General features: G+C 38.5%; 1 protein-coding gene across 8 annotated transcripts in view; it reads right to left on the reverse strand.

Moving 5' to 3' along the window:
- Positions 1–20089, reverse strand: part of LOC122559010 (ERC protein 2) — an 825386-nt gene that overhangs the window by 568330 nt on the left and 236967 nt on the right. For all 8 annotated transcript variants that reach the window (XM_043708089.1, XM_043708091.1, XM_043708092.1 and 5 more), the window contains one exon: positions 17925–18092. In XM_043708089.1, coding sequence (XP_043564024.1) covers positions 17925–18092 — 168 coding nt within the window. The remainder of the gene's footprint in view (positions 1–17924; positions 18093–20089) is intronic.

A 20089-nucleotide genomic window follows, 5' to 3' on the forward strand; every position in this document is an offset into this window, starting at 1 on the left:
TCCAGGTCATTTATAAAAGTGACAAACAGCAATGGTCCCAAAACAGATCCTTGCGGAACACCGCTAGTGACGGCACTCCAAGATGAGCCTTTGCCATCAACTACTACCCTCTGTCTTCTTCCGGCCCGCCAACTCCTAATCCAAACCTCCAACTCACTTTCAATGCCATACCTCCGTATTTTTTGCAGTAGTCTACCTTATCAAACGCCTTACTAAAATCCGTATACACCACATCTACCGCTTTCCCCTCGTCTACCTCTTTAGTCACCTTCTCAAAGAATTCAATAAGGTTTGTGAGGCACTACCTGCCCTTCACAAAACCATGCTGACTATCCTTGATCACATTATTCCTATCCAGATGTTCCTAAATCCTATCCCTTACAATTCTCTCTAAGACTTTGCCCACAACAGAAGTGAGACTCACCGGCCTATAATTACTAGGGTTATCCCTACTCCCCTTCTTGAACAAGGGAACCACATTTGCTATCCTCCAGTCATCTGGCACTATTCCTGTAGACAACGAGGACATAAAAATCAAGGCCAATGGCTCTGTCACCTCTCAGCCCAGCTCTGCATCCTATCTATGTCTCTCTGCAACCTACTACATCCTTCGTCACTATTCACCACTCCACCAACCTTAGTGTCGTCTGCAAATTTACTAACCCACCCTTCTAAGCCCTCATCCAGGTCATTTATAAAAATGATGAACAGCAGTGGACCCAACACTGACCCTTGCGGTACGCCGCTAGTAACTGGACACCAAGATGAACATGTTCCATCAACTACAACTCTGTTTTCTTTCAGCAAGCCAGTTACTGATCAGTAGTCAGACATTTTTTAAAAATGTGGATTTCTCCTAAATTAAACCCAAGTTTTAAAAAAACTTTAATTCTGTGGAAGTTAATGAAATAAAATGGCACAAGTCCAACTGAAATTGCTATGCAATAGCCCAACTAATGCCTCAGTTAGTTTTCATTAAGTAGCCGAGGCACTTTTAAAGTGTTTTTGTGGTGCAGTGGTGGTGTCCTTACCTCTGAGCCAGAAGTCCCATGTACATGTCCCAAGTGATCCAAGCTGTGTCAGAACACATCTGACCTATTTTTTGAACTAAGTTGTTCAGAGATGTAATTAAATATCTGTGGAACAGGAAGGAGTTGAACCCAGGTGTCTCAGTCCAAGGTAGGGACACAAAACGACACTGCAGAACACATCTGAATGGGTTGGCTAAAAATATCTACAACTGTGGCACAAAAAAACTGGATCAGTCTTAGGCTTAATTCTTAATCTGTTGAGCTTTCTCATCTCAGAGTAGCAGGAGCACCTAATGGACTTCCTTGCTCTAATCACCACCTAATGGTACCTATTAGAAATGCATGCACATGAAAATCATGAAGATATCAGGACTTAAGCATCAGAATATTTACAGCACAGGAAGAAGCTGTGCACCCCATTGTGTACACACCAATCATCATTCATCTATTCTCACCTATTTTCCAGCACTTGACGTGTGGCCTGACATCCTTACAGCATTTCAAATTTCTAAACATTTCTTAAATATCTGATGGCTCCTGCCTCTACCAGCTTCTTAGGCAGTGAGCTCCAGATACCCATAACCCCCTCAGTGAAAAATCATTTCCTCAACTCCTCTCTAAAATGCCTGCTTCTTTTCTTAAAACTGCACTCCCTGGTTATTGACCCCTCCACTAAAGGAAGATGTTTCTTCCTATCTACTGTCAATGTCCCTCAGAACTTTGTATCTCTCAACCATATTGCCCCTCAGCCTTCTCTAGTCTAAAGATAGAACTTACCCAGGCCCTCTTCATCGCTGAATCACACCTGCCCATGCTAATGAATCTCTTCTGCACCTCCTCTGCTGCAATTATACCTTTCCTATAATGTAGCTACCAGAACGACACACACCATTCCAGCTGTGGCCTGAATCACACTGCATACAGCTCCATCGTATCCTCCTTGCTACTGTACTCAATAGGAGAAAGTGAGGACTGCAGGTGCTGGAGATCAGAGTCAAGAGTGTGGTGCTGGAAAAGCACAACAGGTCAGCCAGCATCTGAGGAGCAGGAGAATCGATGTTTCGGGCAGGAGCCCTTCATCAGGAACTGTACTCAATACCCTGGTTGCTTAGCCTCTCGCAGTTACATCACTAGTCAGTATTGTCAATTCAAATATTAAGGAAAACATTAAATTCAAATATTAAAGATTCCTGAAGAAGGGCTCATGCCCGAAACGTCAATTCTCCTGCTCCTTGGATGCTGCCTGACCTGCTGCGCTTTTCCAGCAACACATTTTCAGCTATTAAAGTAAACAACCAGTTTAAAAAGTGGTACTTGAATTCAGAATGTTTTCGATCAAAAAATATAATTTTGGGATGACAGTAATATACCTATACGGAGTGCAAAGAGATAAACTGAGTCCATTTACTTCATGTTGCTGTCAGCCAGAGAGCTCATTTCAGGACTTCCTCACTTATCTCTAATTTTATTACTGAAATTCTATTTTCATTTTACTCCATATCTATGGCTAATCTCTAGACACCGTTTGTGGTCCTCTACACTGGAGAGCTTTTCTGAATAAATCTAAAACTTAAACTTAAAGTCACAAGTAACCGGGAGCTAAAAACCAGGACTGGAAAACTCAGCTGGACTGGCAACATCTGTGAATGTGAAACAGTGAGTTAAAAAGTTGAGTCTTAAGAGTCATATCTTGGTTAATGGATGCTGCCAGATCTAAGTTTCTCCAGCACTTCTGTTTTTATTTCAGATTTCCCGACATCTGCAATATTTTGCTGTCAGTAAAGCAGGAGATGCTTGGGAAGGATGATTAACAATATTTCATTTCAGTGCAACCTAATCATCAAACCTCTGTCAGTATAGAAAATGCCTTAGAGAAAAAAAAATCGGCCTTGCACATGTGGAGTTAAGATAATAGATTCCTTTCTCCAAATCCCAAGTTTATGCTCCAAGTCTGAATGATATTTAAACTCATTTAACCAAAGTGGATCATTAGTGAAATTCAGACTTGGCAGGTCATTCAGCTAGTTACAATGTTTTAAAATTATATAGTGATCTAACTCTAAATGTGGGAGAATAAGGAGAAATACTATTAAGCATGTTTTCCTGCACCATGTATTCACACCTCCTGTTTCACAATCATTGAGTAATGAAATCAGACACAGGGAATTCAGGAGGTCAGATCATCCCATTGACTGAGGAAATGCTAAGAGAGGCCAAAATAGAATTGCCGAAGCAGAAAAGTTGCACACTTTCTCCCCATATTAAGCAAAGGAGTTAATTGAGAAAGCAAGGTATTTAAACAACTTTCCGGCCACAAACAAATACTTTCTGTTAAACAATCTCTCAGGATAAAACACTGCTTACACAAAGCACAAATGAAATTTAAAAGGTTGTATACATTGGTACAGAGCACAGAAATCATCACAAGGGACAAAAATAAATTTTGCCCAAATTTTCTAGAACGTTGTGGACTGGTAGCTGTGGGTGGGGGTGAGGTTGGAGGTTAGGGGTTAATCAGCATTCAGCCGCAACACAGGATCATCTTAAGACTCATAATTGTAACCGGTACTAAAGCACATCTAATGTTTCTCCATTTCCTGCTGAAACCACAGCATACTCACGTACATTAATGTTTTATAAATACTTCTTTCACAGATGGTAATCATTTTGTCAGTTTGTTTACATTTTCGACACCCTGATTTATTGGCACTCCGCTAAACAGCCCTATTAACTAGGTTACTTACAATTATTAGATCCCTTTATGTAGTGTGCAACCAAAAAGTCACGGCGGTCAGACAACATAATACTTCTTCCCCACTTTCTAACTTCATCAAATATATATGCAATTTATAGTCTTCAAAATTTTACTAAAAAGCTTAACACAAAAGAAATCTTCATGTACTATCCATTCAACAGTAAACTATATACATACACACAATTATTGATAAAATGCCATGTTTATGCAATTGCATAAAATAAACCTGGCCATTAAATATGAAAAAGATGGGCACCAGATAAATTGTTGGATTTTTGTTGCAGTTATGCAAAATCCTGTAATACACTTTTCAGTCCTCTATGCTGTATCGCAAGTCAGCAGGCTGGTCATGCACTCAAAATGATAATCCTGACTGTGGAGTTCTATGGTACAGGTGCAGGACAGTAATAACAAATGATTAATATTTATCAAGGAAAGAAAATTGCAAGAGTAAAGCCTTGCACATTTATATAACTGTAAACTGCAAAATTAAATCTTAAACAGACAGATTTATCATTTGATGATTGGTTTGTTCTGGTCAATCTTTTTGGACAAGAATACTCATTTTATGATCAATAGAGATTGGACTATTCATCTAAATACAGATTGTTCTGCTTTTATTGTATTTCCATGTGATTGCGTTGAGTTATTTCTCTGAGATTTAAACAGTTAAGATTTTCACAACATTTACAAAGACAAAATTTTATTCTGATCATATCAGTCATTAAGATTGACCAACTATTTAGTCTATTTTAGTGCTTCTCTTCCAGACTAGAGTGATGAATCCTTTCCTTTCACAAAGGGAGGATGAAAACTACAAACAGACTGAGAAATACATTTAAATAAAACAGCAATTTACAGGGCTATAAGCCACATGAAAATGTTTTATATGGTAAGCCACATCCAACAGCTGCAAAACATTGAAACTTTCATTGTATCTCCTTTCATCCTATTCAAACAACATCTTTGTAGAGTAACTACAATTTTAAAACTTTAGGCAGTTCTTGTAATCTGACCTAAGCTCATTTTTATCTGACCCCAATGTTTTCACATCATTAATAAAGAAAGAATCTAAACAGAGGCTACATATACTGGTACAAGAAAAGTTTACATAGCTTCATTTAACCCTCTGAAATCTACTGAAACAATTTGCTATTCTTCAAGCACATAGTAAAATGCACTCTAGTCTCAGACAATTGTAGCTTTACATTTGTGGAATAGAACATTTACTTTATTAGATTCGGTAAAGGAATTGTAATTATTCCTTGTTGACTGGCTCAGAGCTTACTCTTGATAATTGTGTTTCTAGAAACTACGATGCACAATAAGCCTAATACATATTTGTTGCTTACTCCACATATATTTGGATCTAAAATAATATACATTTGTTGACCAGGGTCATGAGTCATTTGGTACAGTCATATACCACTTACGACTGAAATTCTGACTTATGAATTTAAAATAAGAGAAAAAGATTTGTCCATGACTTTAAGACAACTTTTAATTTCACTCATGCCAAGAAAAAATATATTTGGATTAAGCAACAAATGTGTGTTCAGTTTATTGTGCATCATAGTTCCTAGAAAAACAAAATTATCAAGAGAAAGCTCTGAGCCATTCAACAAGGAATAATTACAATTCCTTTAGCATATCTAATAAAGTAGGTGTTCTATTCCACAAATGTAAAGTTACAATTGCCTGAGATTAGGGTGCACAACTTTAAGACTGGGAAAATTAAAGAATGGAAATTGAAATATTTAAACATAGTCACAATAAAATTAATGTATACTTATTCTACTCATTTATGTTTAAGATTACCAGGCATGTACTGGAATATTTCTCCGCATGTGACAACTTGATGCTTTTGATTTGAGTGAGAACAATTTCTAAAATACAATATTTTCTACACTTGGTTTCCCCCTTACAAGTCTAGCAATTCTCTTCACTCTCCCCCAACCCTCAAAGTTGCTTGTGTGAACTGATCAATTAGCAAAGTGTTATATTTCTGCTGTTTACCTAAAAATTCTAGCTTTCAATTTACAATCAACAATCTGGTAAAAAGAAAGTACTTACGAAGTTTGAGAATATGACCAATCATGATTCAGAGGAAAAGTTACTATATAGAAATACACAAATCTGTAGATAGGTTGTTCACAGAATGTGTCTGCTGAGACAAAGCTATTTAATTAATTATAGCCTGATGAAGTATTATAAGGATAATTTACCAGTATACAAGCAGCCTGGCAGATGCTCATAGGGCATGCAGCTTCTAAACTACTTCAAATCTATGATTACGGAAGCATACTTCAACTTGAACAAATGGTGGCTCAAAAGTAATATATTTACCCATAGCTAAACACACCTCAGTACATAGTACAATCCACATTAAATGATTCTTTTAATGTTGCATTGAGATTCAGAATTCCTACCTTCTCCTCAACCACTAACTATTCAAGGGTTATTCTCTGGAGAAAGCATGATACCAAAACTTACTTTCTCAGCTATGTTATGAAATTTGAAAGGATTCAGAAAAGATTTACAAGGTGGTTGCCAGGCTTGGAGGGTTTAAACCATAGGGAGAAGCTGAATAGGCTGGGGCCATCTTCCTTGGAACATAAGAGGCTGAGGGATGACCTTATAGAAGTTTATAGTGAAAGGTGCCATCCTAGCTTCTCATCTAATTCCTTGCTTCCATGCTCTAAATCTACCCAAACTGTAAAGCTGCAATACCCTACTCATGTACAGACCTTACCTGGTCTACCCTACATGTGACTCTAGACCTAAAGCAGCATAGTTAACTCTTAACTGTTCTCTAGGCAAACAGGGATCGAAAATAAATGATGTCCTTTATAACAATTTTCACATCCCATGAACACATTAAAACACAATCTAATCCATTCATTAATTTAAGGATTCAAGTATCAAGTCTTCCTGGCATTTGTGTTACATGAAAAGCCCCAGTCCTCAGTCTACTGTGGCAACTGAGAGCCCTTAAACAAAGCAGTCATTTGTTGCCCTCCTTCAAGCTCTCTCAGCACTCTACATCACCATTAAATGTAAGTGCAAGTTCTTGTTGTGATTGGACGACTAGAACTAGATACACTGTTCAAGATGTCGACTTACCAAGGTCTTAGACAAAGAAAGGATAGCATTTATTCTTTTAGATTTAATTTGCACGGATATATCCCAAGATGCTATTTGTTTTTGCATTAATTTTAACAATGGTCATTCACTATAAAGGAGAGACACTTCTCAACCTCAGCAGCTTTTAATAAGCAGCTCTTAAATGTACAAATTTGAAGTAGGTTCTAGCCAGACTGATCACACCATTTTTAAACAAATGTACCTGCCTGATAAAATAAATCTAGCTTTACTTACAATTTATTTTACTCATCCCCAAACCTCAGACTTGCAAATAATGCTGACTCGTGTAGAAATCCACGAGTTAACCCCACACTAAGTCACTAGTGTAAATAATTAGTCTTTGCCACCATATCAAAATATTTCCATTTCTTACTGTTAAACTACAGGACAGCAACTTGTCAAAGAGTTTCCAAACTTAAGATATTGAATAGGTTTTCAATGTTCATGACATAGCTTTCAGAAGCAAATATCCAGGTTTTTGGAACAGGATTTTCTCCAGGAACCAAAGACGCAGCTGTCTCTGACATGGGCAAAAAACATTGAATTGAGAGATAAAGAAAAAAATAGAAACGTTTTGAAATTTAATATTCATTTTCTAAACAAAATCTTCACAGCTATTAATGATTCCAGACTAAAGTTGATTTCCAAAGCCAGAAACGATGATCGACAATAATTAAAGATTACCACTGTTAAGAACAATGCAGTAATTAATTTGATTTGGTGTGTATTAAACATGCTTCAACTTCAATGTTCTTGTGGATTCATAGGGATAAGTGTGCAGGGCTGGGTTATTTACAAGCATTTCAGTGAGACTTCAAGAATGTGAGGGAACAGCTCAATATGTGAAACAAAACAAGGGTGCAATGACTCAGAGGAGGCAGAACAATGCAGAAAATCTGTCAGTATCGTGTCTGCCATAGACTGAAGGACTGCTGTTTAGGGAACTCATGGGGTTTACTTTAAGTCACAATAAGTTTATGTTACAGTTTATTTTAGATGCCTTGTGGAACAAATAATAACTGAAGAAAAAAAACATGTCAAATGCATTTAATAGAGTTATACTTTGTATACTTTAACTCCAAAGGCACCTTAACTCCAAAGAATCTCGAATTCACTGGAAGGAATCAGCAAAAGCATACCAGCCTTTGCATGAAGCCTTAATCTGGAGATGGTGTTGACTCTGCCGAGTTTTGGGTGTTTGTAAGGATAGAAGAAAATGTGAATTTGAATATTTTTTCAAATTAAATCTCTCCAATCTCTCCTTGTTTAGTGTTATATAGTTCATGTTTTTTTTCCTCTTGACAAATGAAGGTTTTCTGTTTTTTTATTAAACGTACACTGGCAGCTCTTGTGAATCTGTTCAATAACTAACAAGAAAACCAAAATATTAGGATCGAACAGGCTAGGTTGGACTCTGGACCAAGCTTGTCCAGTATTAAGAACAAAGCACAGTTTCACAACAGGAGATTTACTTGCAAAGTGCTTAAATACAAGTTAGCATCTGCTTTACACAGGATAGGGCCTTTAACTTTGTCACGTGGAAACAGAGGTACTGTTTAATCACACATCTGCTCCTCACCAGACGCTGCTACACCATTGCCACATAGCTACTGGTAAGTGCTCACCATTATTTTCCCAAAACAAACCTGACCTATTAACTTTGGTCAATAGGGCAATCCAGTTAAGTTTCCTCAAGCCTTCTGCCATTTTCACATAATGAGCCATAAGGATCTGGGAATAATATTGGTTTGTCTGATCATGTTAAATTTGATAATATAGCAGATTCAATAACAGAGAACTACTACTAAAATTATGAACTTTAAACATGTAAAAATGAAAATTTGTTTTTAACACAAGGAACAGAGCTCAAGTCAGAGAGTCAGAGTTATAGAGGTGTACAACACGGAAACAGGCCCTTCGGTCCAACTCGTCCATGCCGACCAGATATCCTAAATAAATCTAGTCCATTTGCCAGCACTTGGCCATATCCCTCTAAACCCTTCCTATTCACATACCTATTCAAGTGCCTTTTAAATGTTGTGATTGTACTAGTCCATGTTACTTCCTCTGGCAGCTCATTCCATACATGCACCACCCTCTGCATGAAAAAATTATCCCTTAGGTATCTTTTAAATCTTTCTCCTCTCACCCTAAACCTATGCCCTCTAGTTCTGGACTCTCCCACCCAAAGGAAAAGACCTTGTCTACTTATCCCATCCATGCCGCTCACGATTTTATAAACCTCCATAAGGTCAGCTCTCAGTCTCTGATACTCCAGGGAAAACACGGGGCAAACACTTCTGCTTATTTAAACCAGGCACACAGAAAAGCTCACCTTGCCTCATAATCTGCTCAACTATGAGTGACAGAGAACTACCCAAATTCCATTATTTAAAGAAAAAAAAAATTTATTATTTAACTCCAAAAGAAACATGAAACATCAACTATCTGCTCTGTAAGCCTCCTTTGCCTTAACGACTTATCTACCTCCCACTCAACAACAATATACTGATCCGATAAAGCCCCTGTTAAATTTACAAAAAGATAAAGTTTCAAAACCAGTTACCATCTTCAGGTGTCAAACGTCCTCAATCAATAGATTCTCTCTGGACCGTTTTCAGTCTTCTGCTGCACAGATTATTCATATGAAAGGGTACTTTTCAGACAGCGGGTCTGCAGGCAGTTTGTATGGCGGAAGTGTGCTCTTGGTCTCTCTCTGGCTAACCGTTCAAAATGCCGGCTTTTTATGCCACAAAACATCGGATCATCTCATTGGTTTATTTAATCAAAACAGTAAGATTCAAATTCTATTGGGTTTTAGTATCTTGGGGCATAGTTTAAGCTAATTGGCTAAATTCAAATTGTTGTGGAAACACAACAACTCAGCTCAGCTATTTGTTTCACAGCCAAATGTTACAGTTTTAAATTTTCCAGCACACTTTGTGCCTGCGAAGTGCATGCCAGCTTTCACACTCTCTTAAAGATACAGTACATGCCTTCAATTTCATAACACCACCAAACACCAGACCTGTACCTTTTGACTGAATTTATGTAAATATGTCATATTTCATGGTAACTTTGCATTCACATTATTTTCCCAGATCCTGGTTATGAGAACAAACCCCCTAAAGAGATTGGTGAAAACTGCTTCTTCCAAATCTCAGTGGCATTTCAGTGACTTAGAATTTTCTAACAGCACCAGGTTGTTGGGTAAATACTTGTTACGATCATTCCAATGTGACAAAGGAGTTTTAAGTTAGGGGTCACAGCTTTCCATACACAAACTCTTGCATAGATATGCACATAATAACCCTTCATTATTACAATGAAGCTTTTGTGAACCACAAAAATTCTAGTGTTTCAAAAAGATAAAAGATCCTGATGAATTTTGTCATGATTATATTTTACTAGTGTTGTCAAAACAAAACTATGGCTTCTATTAAATCAGAAAATTTGATCCATATTAAATTTCTTCTTGAACTGAGAACTAAAAGTACTGAACAATAATTACATAAGTAGCTGTAATGTATTTATACAACTACGTTAAAAACTCTAATAAACATTTATCCACTAACTCCATAATGTAATAATTAGGCCTTAAAATTAGATATAGATCACGTCTCATGTAAAGAATAATTTATGTTAAATTATAGAAAGCCTTGTCCTTCATATTTTATAAGAATAACTTCCACTAATGCATGAGTATGTTAATCCAGGAGCAGCACACTAGTTTGAGAGGCATAGAAACTATCTTGGTTGCTATGGCCGGTCTTGTTCACATCTTCCATCAGAGAGCCAAACATTGAGTGACAATTAAGCAGATGATGCTACACTAGGCCTCCTTGTGGGACAGTGGTAGCATCCCTATTTCTGGAGTGGAAGGCCAACTCGCTCCAGTGGTGTATAATAGCATTTCTGAACAGGATGATTAGCTAAATATGTTAATTTTTTTTCGAAAGCACCCTGTAAAACAAAAATAAACAAACATTCCAATCTTTCCACCAATTCAGGAACTCAATAGCTATGTCTCAAAGATAGTCCCTTTTTTCCAAAAGCTGTTCCTTGGCTGAAGGATACTTTGTCCTTGACTTTTTTCCAGAGGGGTAATAAACCCAGCCGGGCTCCAATCAGTCTGGTTTGGTACAGAGATGAAAAGGATTTTGAGGACCTTTTGTTTATATGTAACAGATAAGACTTCAGGTCAAAGTGGTCATGTTTTAGAAGTGACCTGGATAATGAAAGGGAGTGAGAGTGTGTGTTACTGGAAAAGCACAGAAGGTCAGGCAGCATCAGAACAGCAAGAAAATCGATGTTTTGGGCCAGAGTCCTTCCAGCAACACACACTCAACTCTTATCTCCAGCATCTGCAGACCTCAGTTTCCTAATGATAGGGAGTGGTCAGCTCTCTAGCTGAGCAATTTAGTTCAGTCTTGAACTGGTGAGGAGTTCAACAGTGAGCTGTGTGGAAACTCTCTCTTTCTGCCCTTCAACTTCAACCTGTAAGCATGTGTTCCATTTATACTGGGTATTAAAGGGAGTTTGCTTATTGGGACAATTGTGTATATTCAGAACAAAATAATTAAGTCTGGTTTGGATTGACTGAGTTCTGTAGGGGGGTTTTATTCTGTTCTTTGTGTTTTCTGTGTAATTTTGTGAATAAACTTTTGTCTGTTTTAAAATCTAGTAGTCAGCTAACTTACTCCGGGTAATGTTCACTGTACACTTACTGAAACAAATTGCAACGTTATGGTCTGGGGCTGCCTGCTTTAGAATGTCTCGAGTGGTGTAGCCTAGTCCATAACACTTCACCTGATCACTGCTGGTGGGTTCACGATGCAGGGAGCACTACAAGCAAATCCTGATGTATTTGTTTGTAGGATCCCAAAGAGTTCTCTCACGCACAAGGGACCAGGTATCTGGCGGGGGAGGGGGAGAAGAGAGACTTCTCAGACTCAACACCTGCCATCGCTATTGGTTTGGATTTGCCGGTGTTGGATCAGGTGAGATGCACTAGCTTTCGGAGCGCTGCTCCTTCATCACCCGACAACCAGCTGATGAAGGAGCAGCACTCTGAAAGCTTGTGCTTCCAAATAAACACACACCTGCAATTGCTTGTGCCTGGGAACCCCCTCCATCCTATGCCTCAAGTGGGTGCCATATCAGCAAGTTACCTCTGCCTAGCAGTGGAACTGTTCGAAACAAGATCATCATCAGTTTCTAATGAGTCAGCAACTACTTGGAGGTCAGATAATTCAGTTGGTTGGACAGCTTTGCAGAGTGATGCCACTAACAGTGGGGTCCAATTTCCGCACCAGCTGAGGTTACCATTAAGGAGTCTCTTTCTCAACCTCTCCCCTCACCTGAGGCATGGTGACCCTCAGATTCAACCATGAGAGAGCAGCCCTATGCAGTAGGACTATAGCAACATTACTAAGAGATGGAATTTTAGCCCTGGGGAAAATGCTGACCTGTCAATTGCCAGGGTGACACAAGATTTAATGTACGTTTTCAAAAAGAAAGGACCCAGACATCTCACTGGCTCTCAGGTTGACAGCAAGATGCCCACTGCCTCCATGAGATTCCACCCACTACTATTATAGATATTCTTTCTTCCTCCCAGCAATCAGCATCCTTTCCTTGGCAGGAAACTGTTACTAACTATTGGTCTCAAGTCACCAATCCTTGCAGATTGCTTGGAACTCCCCAATCTCCAGGGCACCGCTGCAAGCAAGCCTGAGAAAATTAATTTCAGGCCTTTAAAAACTAGAACTTCACAGTTTTTTAAAGAGCTTTGATCAGTATTAAGCATTATACTTCTGAGATGGGCAGAGCTTTGGAGACAGAAAGCATGTGAGATGATAGCCCCTGCAATGGAGAGAATTCCTTATGCTTACACAAAACTTGATTTAACAGAGCAGTCAGCAGAGTTCGGTTCATAGCTACTGTGTGAGTAACAGTGTGAGGTTCAATCCAGCTGGGGTAAACTCAGGGTCTGCCCGTGGTCCTGTCCTATTGTAAAATCACAGCATGAGATGTAGTTGACAACATTCAAACAAAGATGTGACCAGACAAAGAATTATGGGTTTAAACATAACTTAAGACATCTATGAATGGACAGACTTCTAAATACTTACATAGTACAAAGTACTGTAAGGTTTTAGATACTGGGTAATAATATTTACATCCTGAGAAGGGCAATACAGCTATAGTCAACAAATAATTCAATTATACAAATCTTCAACACTGCATTGTTCAACAGTATTACCTTTTAAACATTGCATTGATTTATAAACAAAACAATATCGCTAGAACATGAACTGTTCTTTTCTTGAGCATTCAAGGTCCAGTGTATAATTTCCGTACCCAGATGTGGCTCTCAGGCTGGAAAGTTTACCCAACCCTGTATTAACCCATTAGGATGCTTGCAGAAAATATCCAGCTAATAGCTTTTGATGTGACATAGTTAGCTTCCTTAGTGCCAAAATACTTTGCACATGGAGAGGCAATTACACTTAATCTTTCTCCAAAATTGCTCCCTGCAAATAGGGCAAGACATTAACTAGAATTCTTCATTTCTGCCCCATATGGGCAAGTGAGCAATTTTTGCAAATCAAACAATTTCTATCATACTTATTGCAAGGAAAAAACATTTTTAAAAATCCATTCCAACTTGTAACATGCAAATATTTCAGTTTTCAAGAATCATTCTTCCTATCTTAAGTATGAAAACTTTGTAGTTAAATTCTGTTGCTTGAAATTAATGCTTTACACTACAGAAACTGGACAGCAGTAACTGCTCTTTCTAGAATTGCAACCTTATGAAAATGGTTAAATCCTCTGCAGTGCTTTTGCACTGGTTTGCCAAGTTTGATTAAAAGAAAATTGGACACCCCCACCCTATCAGAAATATTCCCCCTTTGGGGATGGCTGAAAGATTGTACTGATCACTGCATCCACAATCAAGAATGAAACAATAAACACTTTTTGTCAAGTTCAGTGAAAATCCAAAACATTTTTACACTGGAATGAGGAAGGGACAGTGGAAGGAGAGAGACAGACACACAAACATGGGCATACAGAAAAATATTTAAAAACAGTTAAGTACCGACATTGAAACATGTTTAGAATGAGCTAACTTATAGATTCTAAAAAAATAAAATAAAGCAATCAAACTGCCTTTCCCACGAGTTAGGCAAGCAGAAAAAGAAAAGGGAAGAGCAAGGTCTTTGTCAGATTGGACCTGTACTTGTTGGAATATGGACGAATGAGAGTCAACCTCATTGAAGCATAGAAGATTCTTCAAGAGGACTTGAGGATGCAGAAAGAGTGTTTCTCCTTGTGAGGGAGTCTGGGACCAGAGGGCATAATCTCAGAATAAGGGATTAAGACAGAGATGAGGAGGAATTTCTTAAGAAGAACAAAAGAACAAAACAGCACAAGGACAGGCCCTTTGGCCCTTCAAGCCTGCACCAACACATTTTGCCCTTCCATACTAAAAGCGTATTCACTTAAAGGATCCAAATCCCTCTAATCCCTTCCTACTCATGCATTCACATCCAGGTGCCTCTTCTTTCAGAGATTGATGAATCTGTGGAATTCTTTACTGCAAAAGTCTGGGTCATTACGTATAGTCAAGGCTGAGACAGACAGATACTTAATCAGTAAGGGACTCGAGGATTTATAGTTAAAATGCAGGAAAATGAAGTTAGGCTTTCCAGATCAGCCATGATCTCACTGAATGACAAATCAGACTCAATGGGTTGAATGGGCTAATTCTGCTCCTGAACCTTGTGATCTTTTGGTCTCAAGAGTCATCAAATCAGAGAAAATTGAATAGAGAAGTCATTTAGCTGACTGTGGCTTTGTTCCAGTATTATTAATAATTTACTTTCAATTATTATCCAATTGACTGAAACAGTAATTGAATTATCTTCGACGGCCATTTACGATCAAATATTTTGTATAAACCCCTGAAAATATTTCTTCCAATCTTCCAGAAACCAAAATTTCTGTACACTTAGCAGCGATTCAATGATAAGTGAAAATCATTTTCTATCATCCCTCAGACGGGTCTGTAGGGACTTGATATACCAGCTGATCTTTTGAAACATTTACTCGGACATCCCTACAACCTTTTCTGTTTCAGGTACATTCTTTTGTGTCTCTGGCGCACCCACCATCTGAATATTGCCAATCTGGGAAACATCCACCACTTTCATTCTCTGCTTCCTATCCTTTAGCCAATCTCTTACCAACATATTGTTTTACCTTTAATACCATGGACCTTAATCTCAAAGTTTGGCTCAGTGCTGAGCACTGCTGCCTCATAGCACCAGAGACCAGGTTCAATTCTATCCTCGGCCAACTGTCTGAGTGGAGTTTGCACGTTCTCTCATGTCTGCATAGGTTTCCTCCAAATGCTTGGGTTTCCTCCCACAGTCCAATGGCATGCAGGTTAGGTGCAGTGGCCATGCTAAATTGCCCAAAATATCCAGGGTTGTGCAGGTGGATTAGCCATGGGAAATGCAACGTTACAGGGATGGGTGTGGGATGCTCTTTGGATGGTCAGTATGAAGTCAATGGGCTACTTCCTTGCTGTAGGGATTCTATGATTCTACTATCATTCGAGGGAAAAAAAACATATTTGTTGAGTAATGTTCTGGCCGTAACAAATCAATGTTTACAAACCCTAATTAGCTATAACTTGCTACTTCTTGATAATTCTGGAACGTAGTGGGAAAAATAAATATTTTTATTTCGAGCACTCCCAAAATAATTTCGGTCATAACTAGATACAGACTGAAAACTCTTCTGCTTTGGACAGGATCATTTCGCAGCCCCAACCACTACATTCACTTTGGCACCAATATGGCATTTTTAGATTCCTGCATCTTGTGAACTCTCTGAAGGAGGTTTGAAAGGAGGCTAGGATTAAAGATAGTTTTGTGCTTTAGGACAATGCCTATTAGAAGTTTACCCAAAACCACCCAAACTTATTGCAAATAAGAGAATTCCATCCCTAAATCCTGAATTACACTCCAGTTGAAGTCCCAGAATTGAAATACCAATCTAACTTGACCCACAGTAACATGTGTTTCCTCTCAAGCTCTAACTTACTTAAAGGTTCACCAATTGTCCTCCTTTCAATTGCCTCTAGCAGTCTTCTCACCCAAAGCAATCTTAACTGTTCAGCTGCTACTCTTTCAAAGAATTACCTCAGGAATGAATGAGTCAAAATACCAGGTTCTGTGCTGCATGATTTTTGGACATGCACCATGCTTGAATTTTTTGATAATTTCAAAATCACCTGATAATATCTATTTCTTCTCCACAAATGCATTAACAATAAATCACATCAACCTTTAATGCAATTGATGTCTTAACTCCATATATATCTATTAACTATTTCTACATGTTCTCCCATCATCCTCCTTCATAAATGCAGCAAAAACTCAAGCACCATGTTAAGCAATTTACTTTCTGCTATCAGAAAGTCACCTTAACTATCTTTTCTGACAATCATTCTACTTTTTATGTACCTAAACAAGCCTTAGCACTTCTGTGCAAAGTTGACCACTACTGCCATATTGCCACACGAGGCTGCCAAATTTATGTTATGATCTGGTTAAGAACCAGTAACATTTGTGTTTCAAGTAGACCAAGTCTGAAATTCCAGACACTTAGAGGATAAAGGCACAAGATTCCACAGGTTCTCAAAATTACACAAAATCATATATATAAATGTATTAATACACACCCGCAAAATACTTACACTCCTACATCTAGAATTGACATGAGCTAAATATGGATTAACAGATAAACTGTAGTTCATTACCACATAGGATAGATTAAATAACAGATTCCGTCAAGACAGATCCCACATTCCTCTCAACAAATCTCAGGCATTCACGGTCTTCATTTCCATGAGACCATTGTCCCATTATTCCGGTCAGACTGTACTCCAGTGTCTGAAGAGAAACAGCCTTACAAAGCTGCACTCCAGCATTTATAAACAACCCAATTCTAGCTCTCAAGCTGCTTCGAGCAGAATCCAACTGCCCATGGGCCATCCTTTGCCCTAACGACATAGAACCAGCTACTGTTACTGACCCTTCAACTAAGGGAAGCAGCTGCTTTCTATCCACCTGTTCATGCTCCTCATGGTGTATGCATCTCTTAGATGTTTCTTCCTCAACATTTCCTGTTCCAAAAAAGGCAAACCAAGCTTTTGCAGTCTCTCTTCAGAGCTAAAACACTCTATCCCAGGCAGCATCCAAGAGAATCTCCTCTACCTGTTCCAGTGCAATTACATTCTTCATATAGTGCAGTGACAGAACTGCACTCAGTACTCTAGCTGTGGCCTAACCAAAGTCTGCACAGCTCCAGTAGAACATCCTTGCTCGAATAATCTATGCCTCAAATGACAAAGGAAACTGTAGCATATGCAATAAGTGACTGTCCTCGAACAGTACCACTTAAGAAAATGTTTTAATTTGCCAATGATGAAAATTAAGCATTTCATTGAATCTAACTATTTAAAGTAATCGAAAGACACAAGTTAATTTTTAAAAGTCTCTGTAAGATGAAGTCTTGGCAACTGCCCATAGGCTGATATCATTTTCTTTCTTCAAGAGATTTATCAATCACCTTCTCATTGAGCAATAACCAAATAATGTCTTACAATCATTTCATATAGTACACCAAGAGCTATTAATCAAATATCTATAACAGAAATCTTGCATGAATGCACACTTCTAATCAGCTTTTCCCATTACAGATTTGTATATCTATTTATAATAGAAACCATCTATAACTTTACTCCACCCAAGTATGAAATCTGGCTTCAATTGCCCTTTGCTATACTAATGAAGATCAACTGCACAGAACAGTCATTATTTTGTAGAAAGTCCAAATCAAATGTTCAGAACTACATCAAGTTCAGAATTCTATCAAGTTCACCCATGACAGATGAAAGTCAAGTGTCCTGAATTTACCTCTGTTTGAAGTATGGCAGCTCTCTGTTCTTTGGCAGTGAGTGATTCTTTGAGAACCTCAATGTGCTGTTTACAATCAGAATTCTGATTGTTCAATGTTTCAAGCTTGGTTTGTAAGGCAAGGAGTTCAGATTCCTTCTTGGACAAATCTTGTTTTAACTGGTCGATCTATAATTCAAATAAAATACACCAACATTAAAAAAAATGAGGAAAATGACAATTCATAACAAAATAGTTGATTTCACCGATCATTCGGCTTAAGCCAACACACTCCTTCACATAACAGCAACACTGCTTAATCAACACAGAGGATTTGTTTTCATTATCTGACAAACTAAAGATTATTCTTCAAATAAATATAATTTAAAAAAACATTTCTAAAAACATTTAGCCATAAATTACACATAATATAATTCAAAATGGGTAAAATACGCAGGCATCCAGTTCCTTGATTGAAAACCAAACTGAACTGAAGGAGGTTAACAGGCCAATAACACTGGCTACCCCTCGGCATGCTGTACAGTTCAGGAAGAGTATAATGTGAGTTTTTAAAATAATCTTTTAACACTGTACATCATTATGCTGCAATTGCTACAGTGGGCTTCGGTCAAATAATATTAAGAGCCATACATTTAGCAACACTTGCAGAAACATAAAGTGCAGTGTTTCCACGTTGTTTTTCAACAGTAAAGCCAAGGATATTGTAAATGGCACCAGAGGAACATGGCCATTCATGAGCAATACAAGACCACAACAAGTCTATCTAATTTACATTTGTCACCTTCGTAGATGCACAGTACAAATGTACCAAATGTGTAACAGTGGAGAAACCTCCACTCTCAACACGTGTCTACAATTTGTTCATGTATTTAAAAGGTGTCTGAACAGACTCAAATTAGCACCAGGACACAATGCCATGACACTAATAACTGAAGATACCTGAAGTAATATCCCTGCTTTCAAACTGCTAATATCAAATAATTGGCTCTTCTAAAAGAAAACTGAATGTATTGTAAGGCTCATTTAAAAACTACACCAGTGGTACTACTTCACCTCAATTGCCAGTTGTAAACGTTGGCAAGGAACTTCCAAGGCGTTTAAGATGCATGTATACAAACTACAGTCACTCAGATGCTATACTTCCAAGGATCTTGCTAGGGCAACAAATGTGGTCTTGCCATTAATGCAGTCATCTGAATATGATAGTGCAAATTATTTATTTCACAGTGCAGATGGCAGTTGGTAAAGAAGTGAATAATAAAGTGATAGCAAATCCATGAAGGAGTTTTAATCAAAAATCACAATGTGGATTTAACTTAGGAAACACTAATTTCATAATACCTGGTTGGAACTGTATTTATTCAATTGGCTGTAAAGTTAACATTTAGGCAGTGTTGCAAGAGATTCTGCATTAATGCCACACCTATAGGACCACTTATCACAAGTTAAATATATCTTATAAAAACAGTTCCTCCTCATTTCATTTCCCTTTACTTGGAGGCCGTGCCCTCGTTTCCTAGTCTTTCCTGTTAGTGAACATAGAACATAACAATGCAGGACAGGCCCTTCGGCCGTCAATAATGTGCCGACCTGTGGAACCAATCTGAAGCCCATCTAACACCTACACTATTCCATTCTCGTCCATATGCCTATCCAATGTCTAGTTAAATGCCCTTTAAAGTAGGCTGCCTGAATTGCTGTGCTCTTCCAGCACCACTGATGCAGAAATACCACGTGGTTAAAGATGCCCTCTAACGCATCTCGTCCACATCCCGCACCTCCGCCCTCAGACCCCACCCCTCCAATCGTAACAAGGACAGAACGCCCCTGGTGCTCACCTTCCACCCTACAAACCTCCGCATAAACCAAATCATCCGCCGACATTTCCGCCACCTCCAAAAAGACTCCACCAGGGAAAAATCTCCCTCCCCACCCCTTTCTGCCTTCTGCAAACACCGTTCCCTCCGTGACGACCTGGTCAGGTCCACGCCCCCCTACAACCCACCCTCCCATCCTGGCACTTCACCCTGCCACCGCAGGAACTGTAAAACCTGTGCCCCCACACCTCTTCCCTCACCTCTATCCAAGGCCCTAAAGGAGCCTTCCACATCCAAAGTTGTTTTACCTGCACATCCACCAATATCATTTATTGTATCCGTTGCTCC

The sequence above is a fragment of the Chiloscyllium plagiosum genome, chromosome 18 (assembly GCF_004010195.1).
Source record: "Chiloscyllium plagiosum isolate BGI_BamShark_2017 chromosome 18, ASM401019v2, whole genome shotgun sequence".
Lineage (NCBI taxonomy): Eukaryota > Metazoa > Chordata > Chondrichthyes > Orectolobiformes > Hemiscylliidae > Chiloscyllium > Chiloscyllium plagiosum.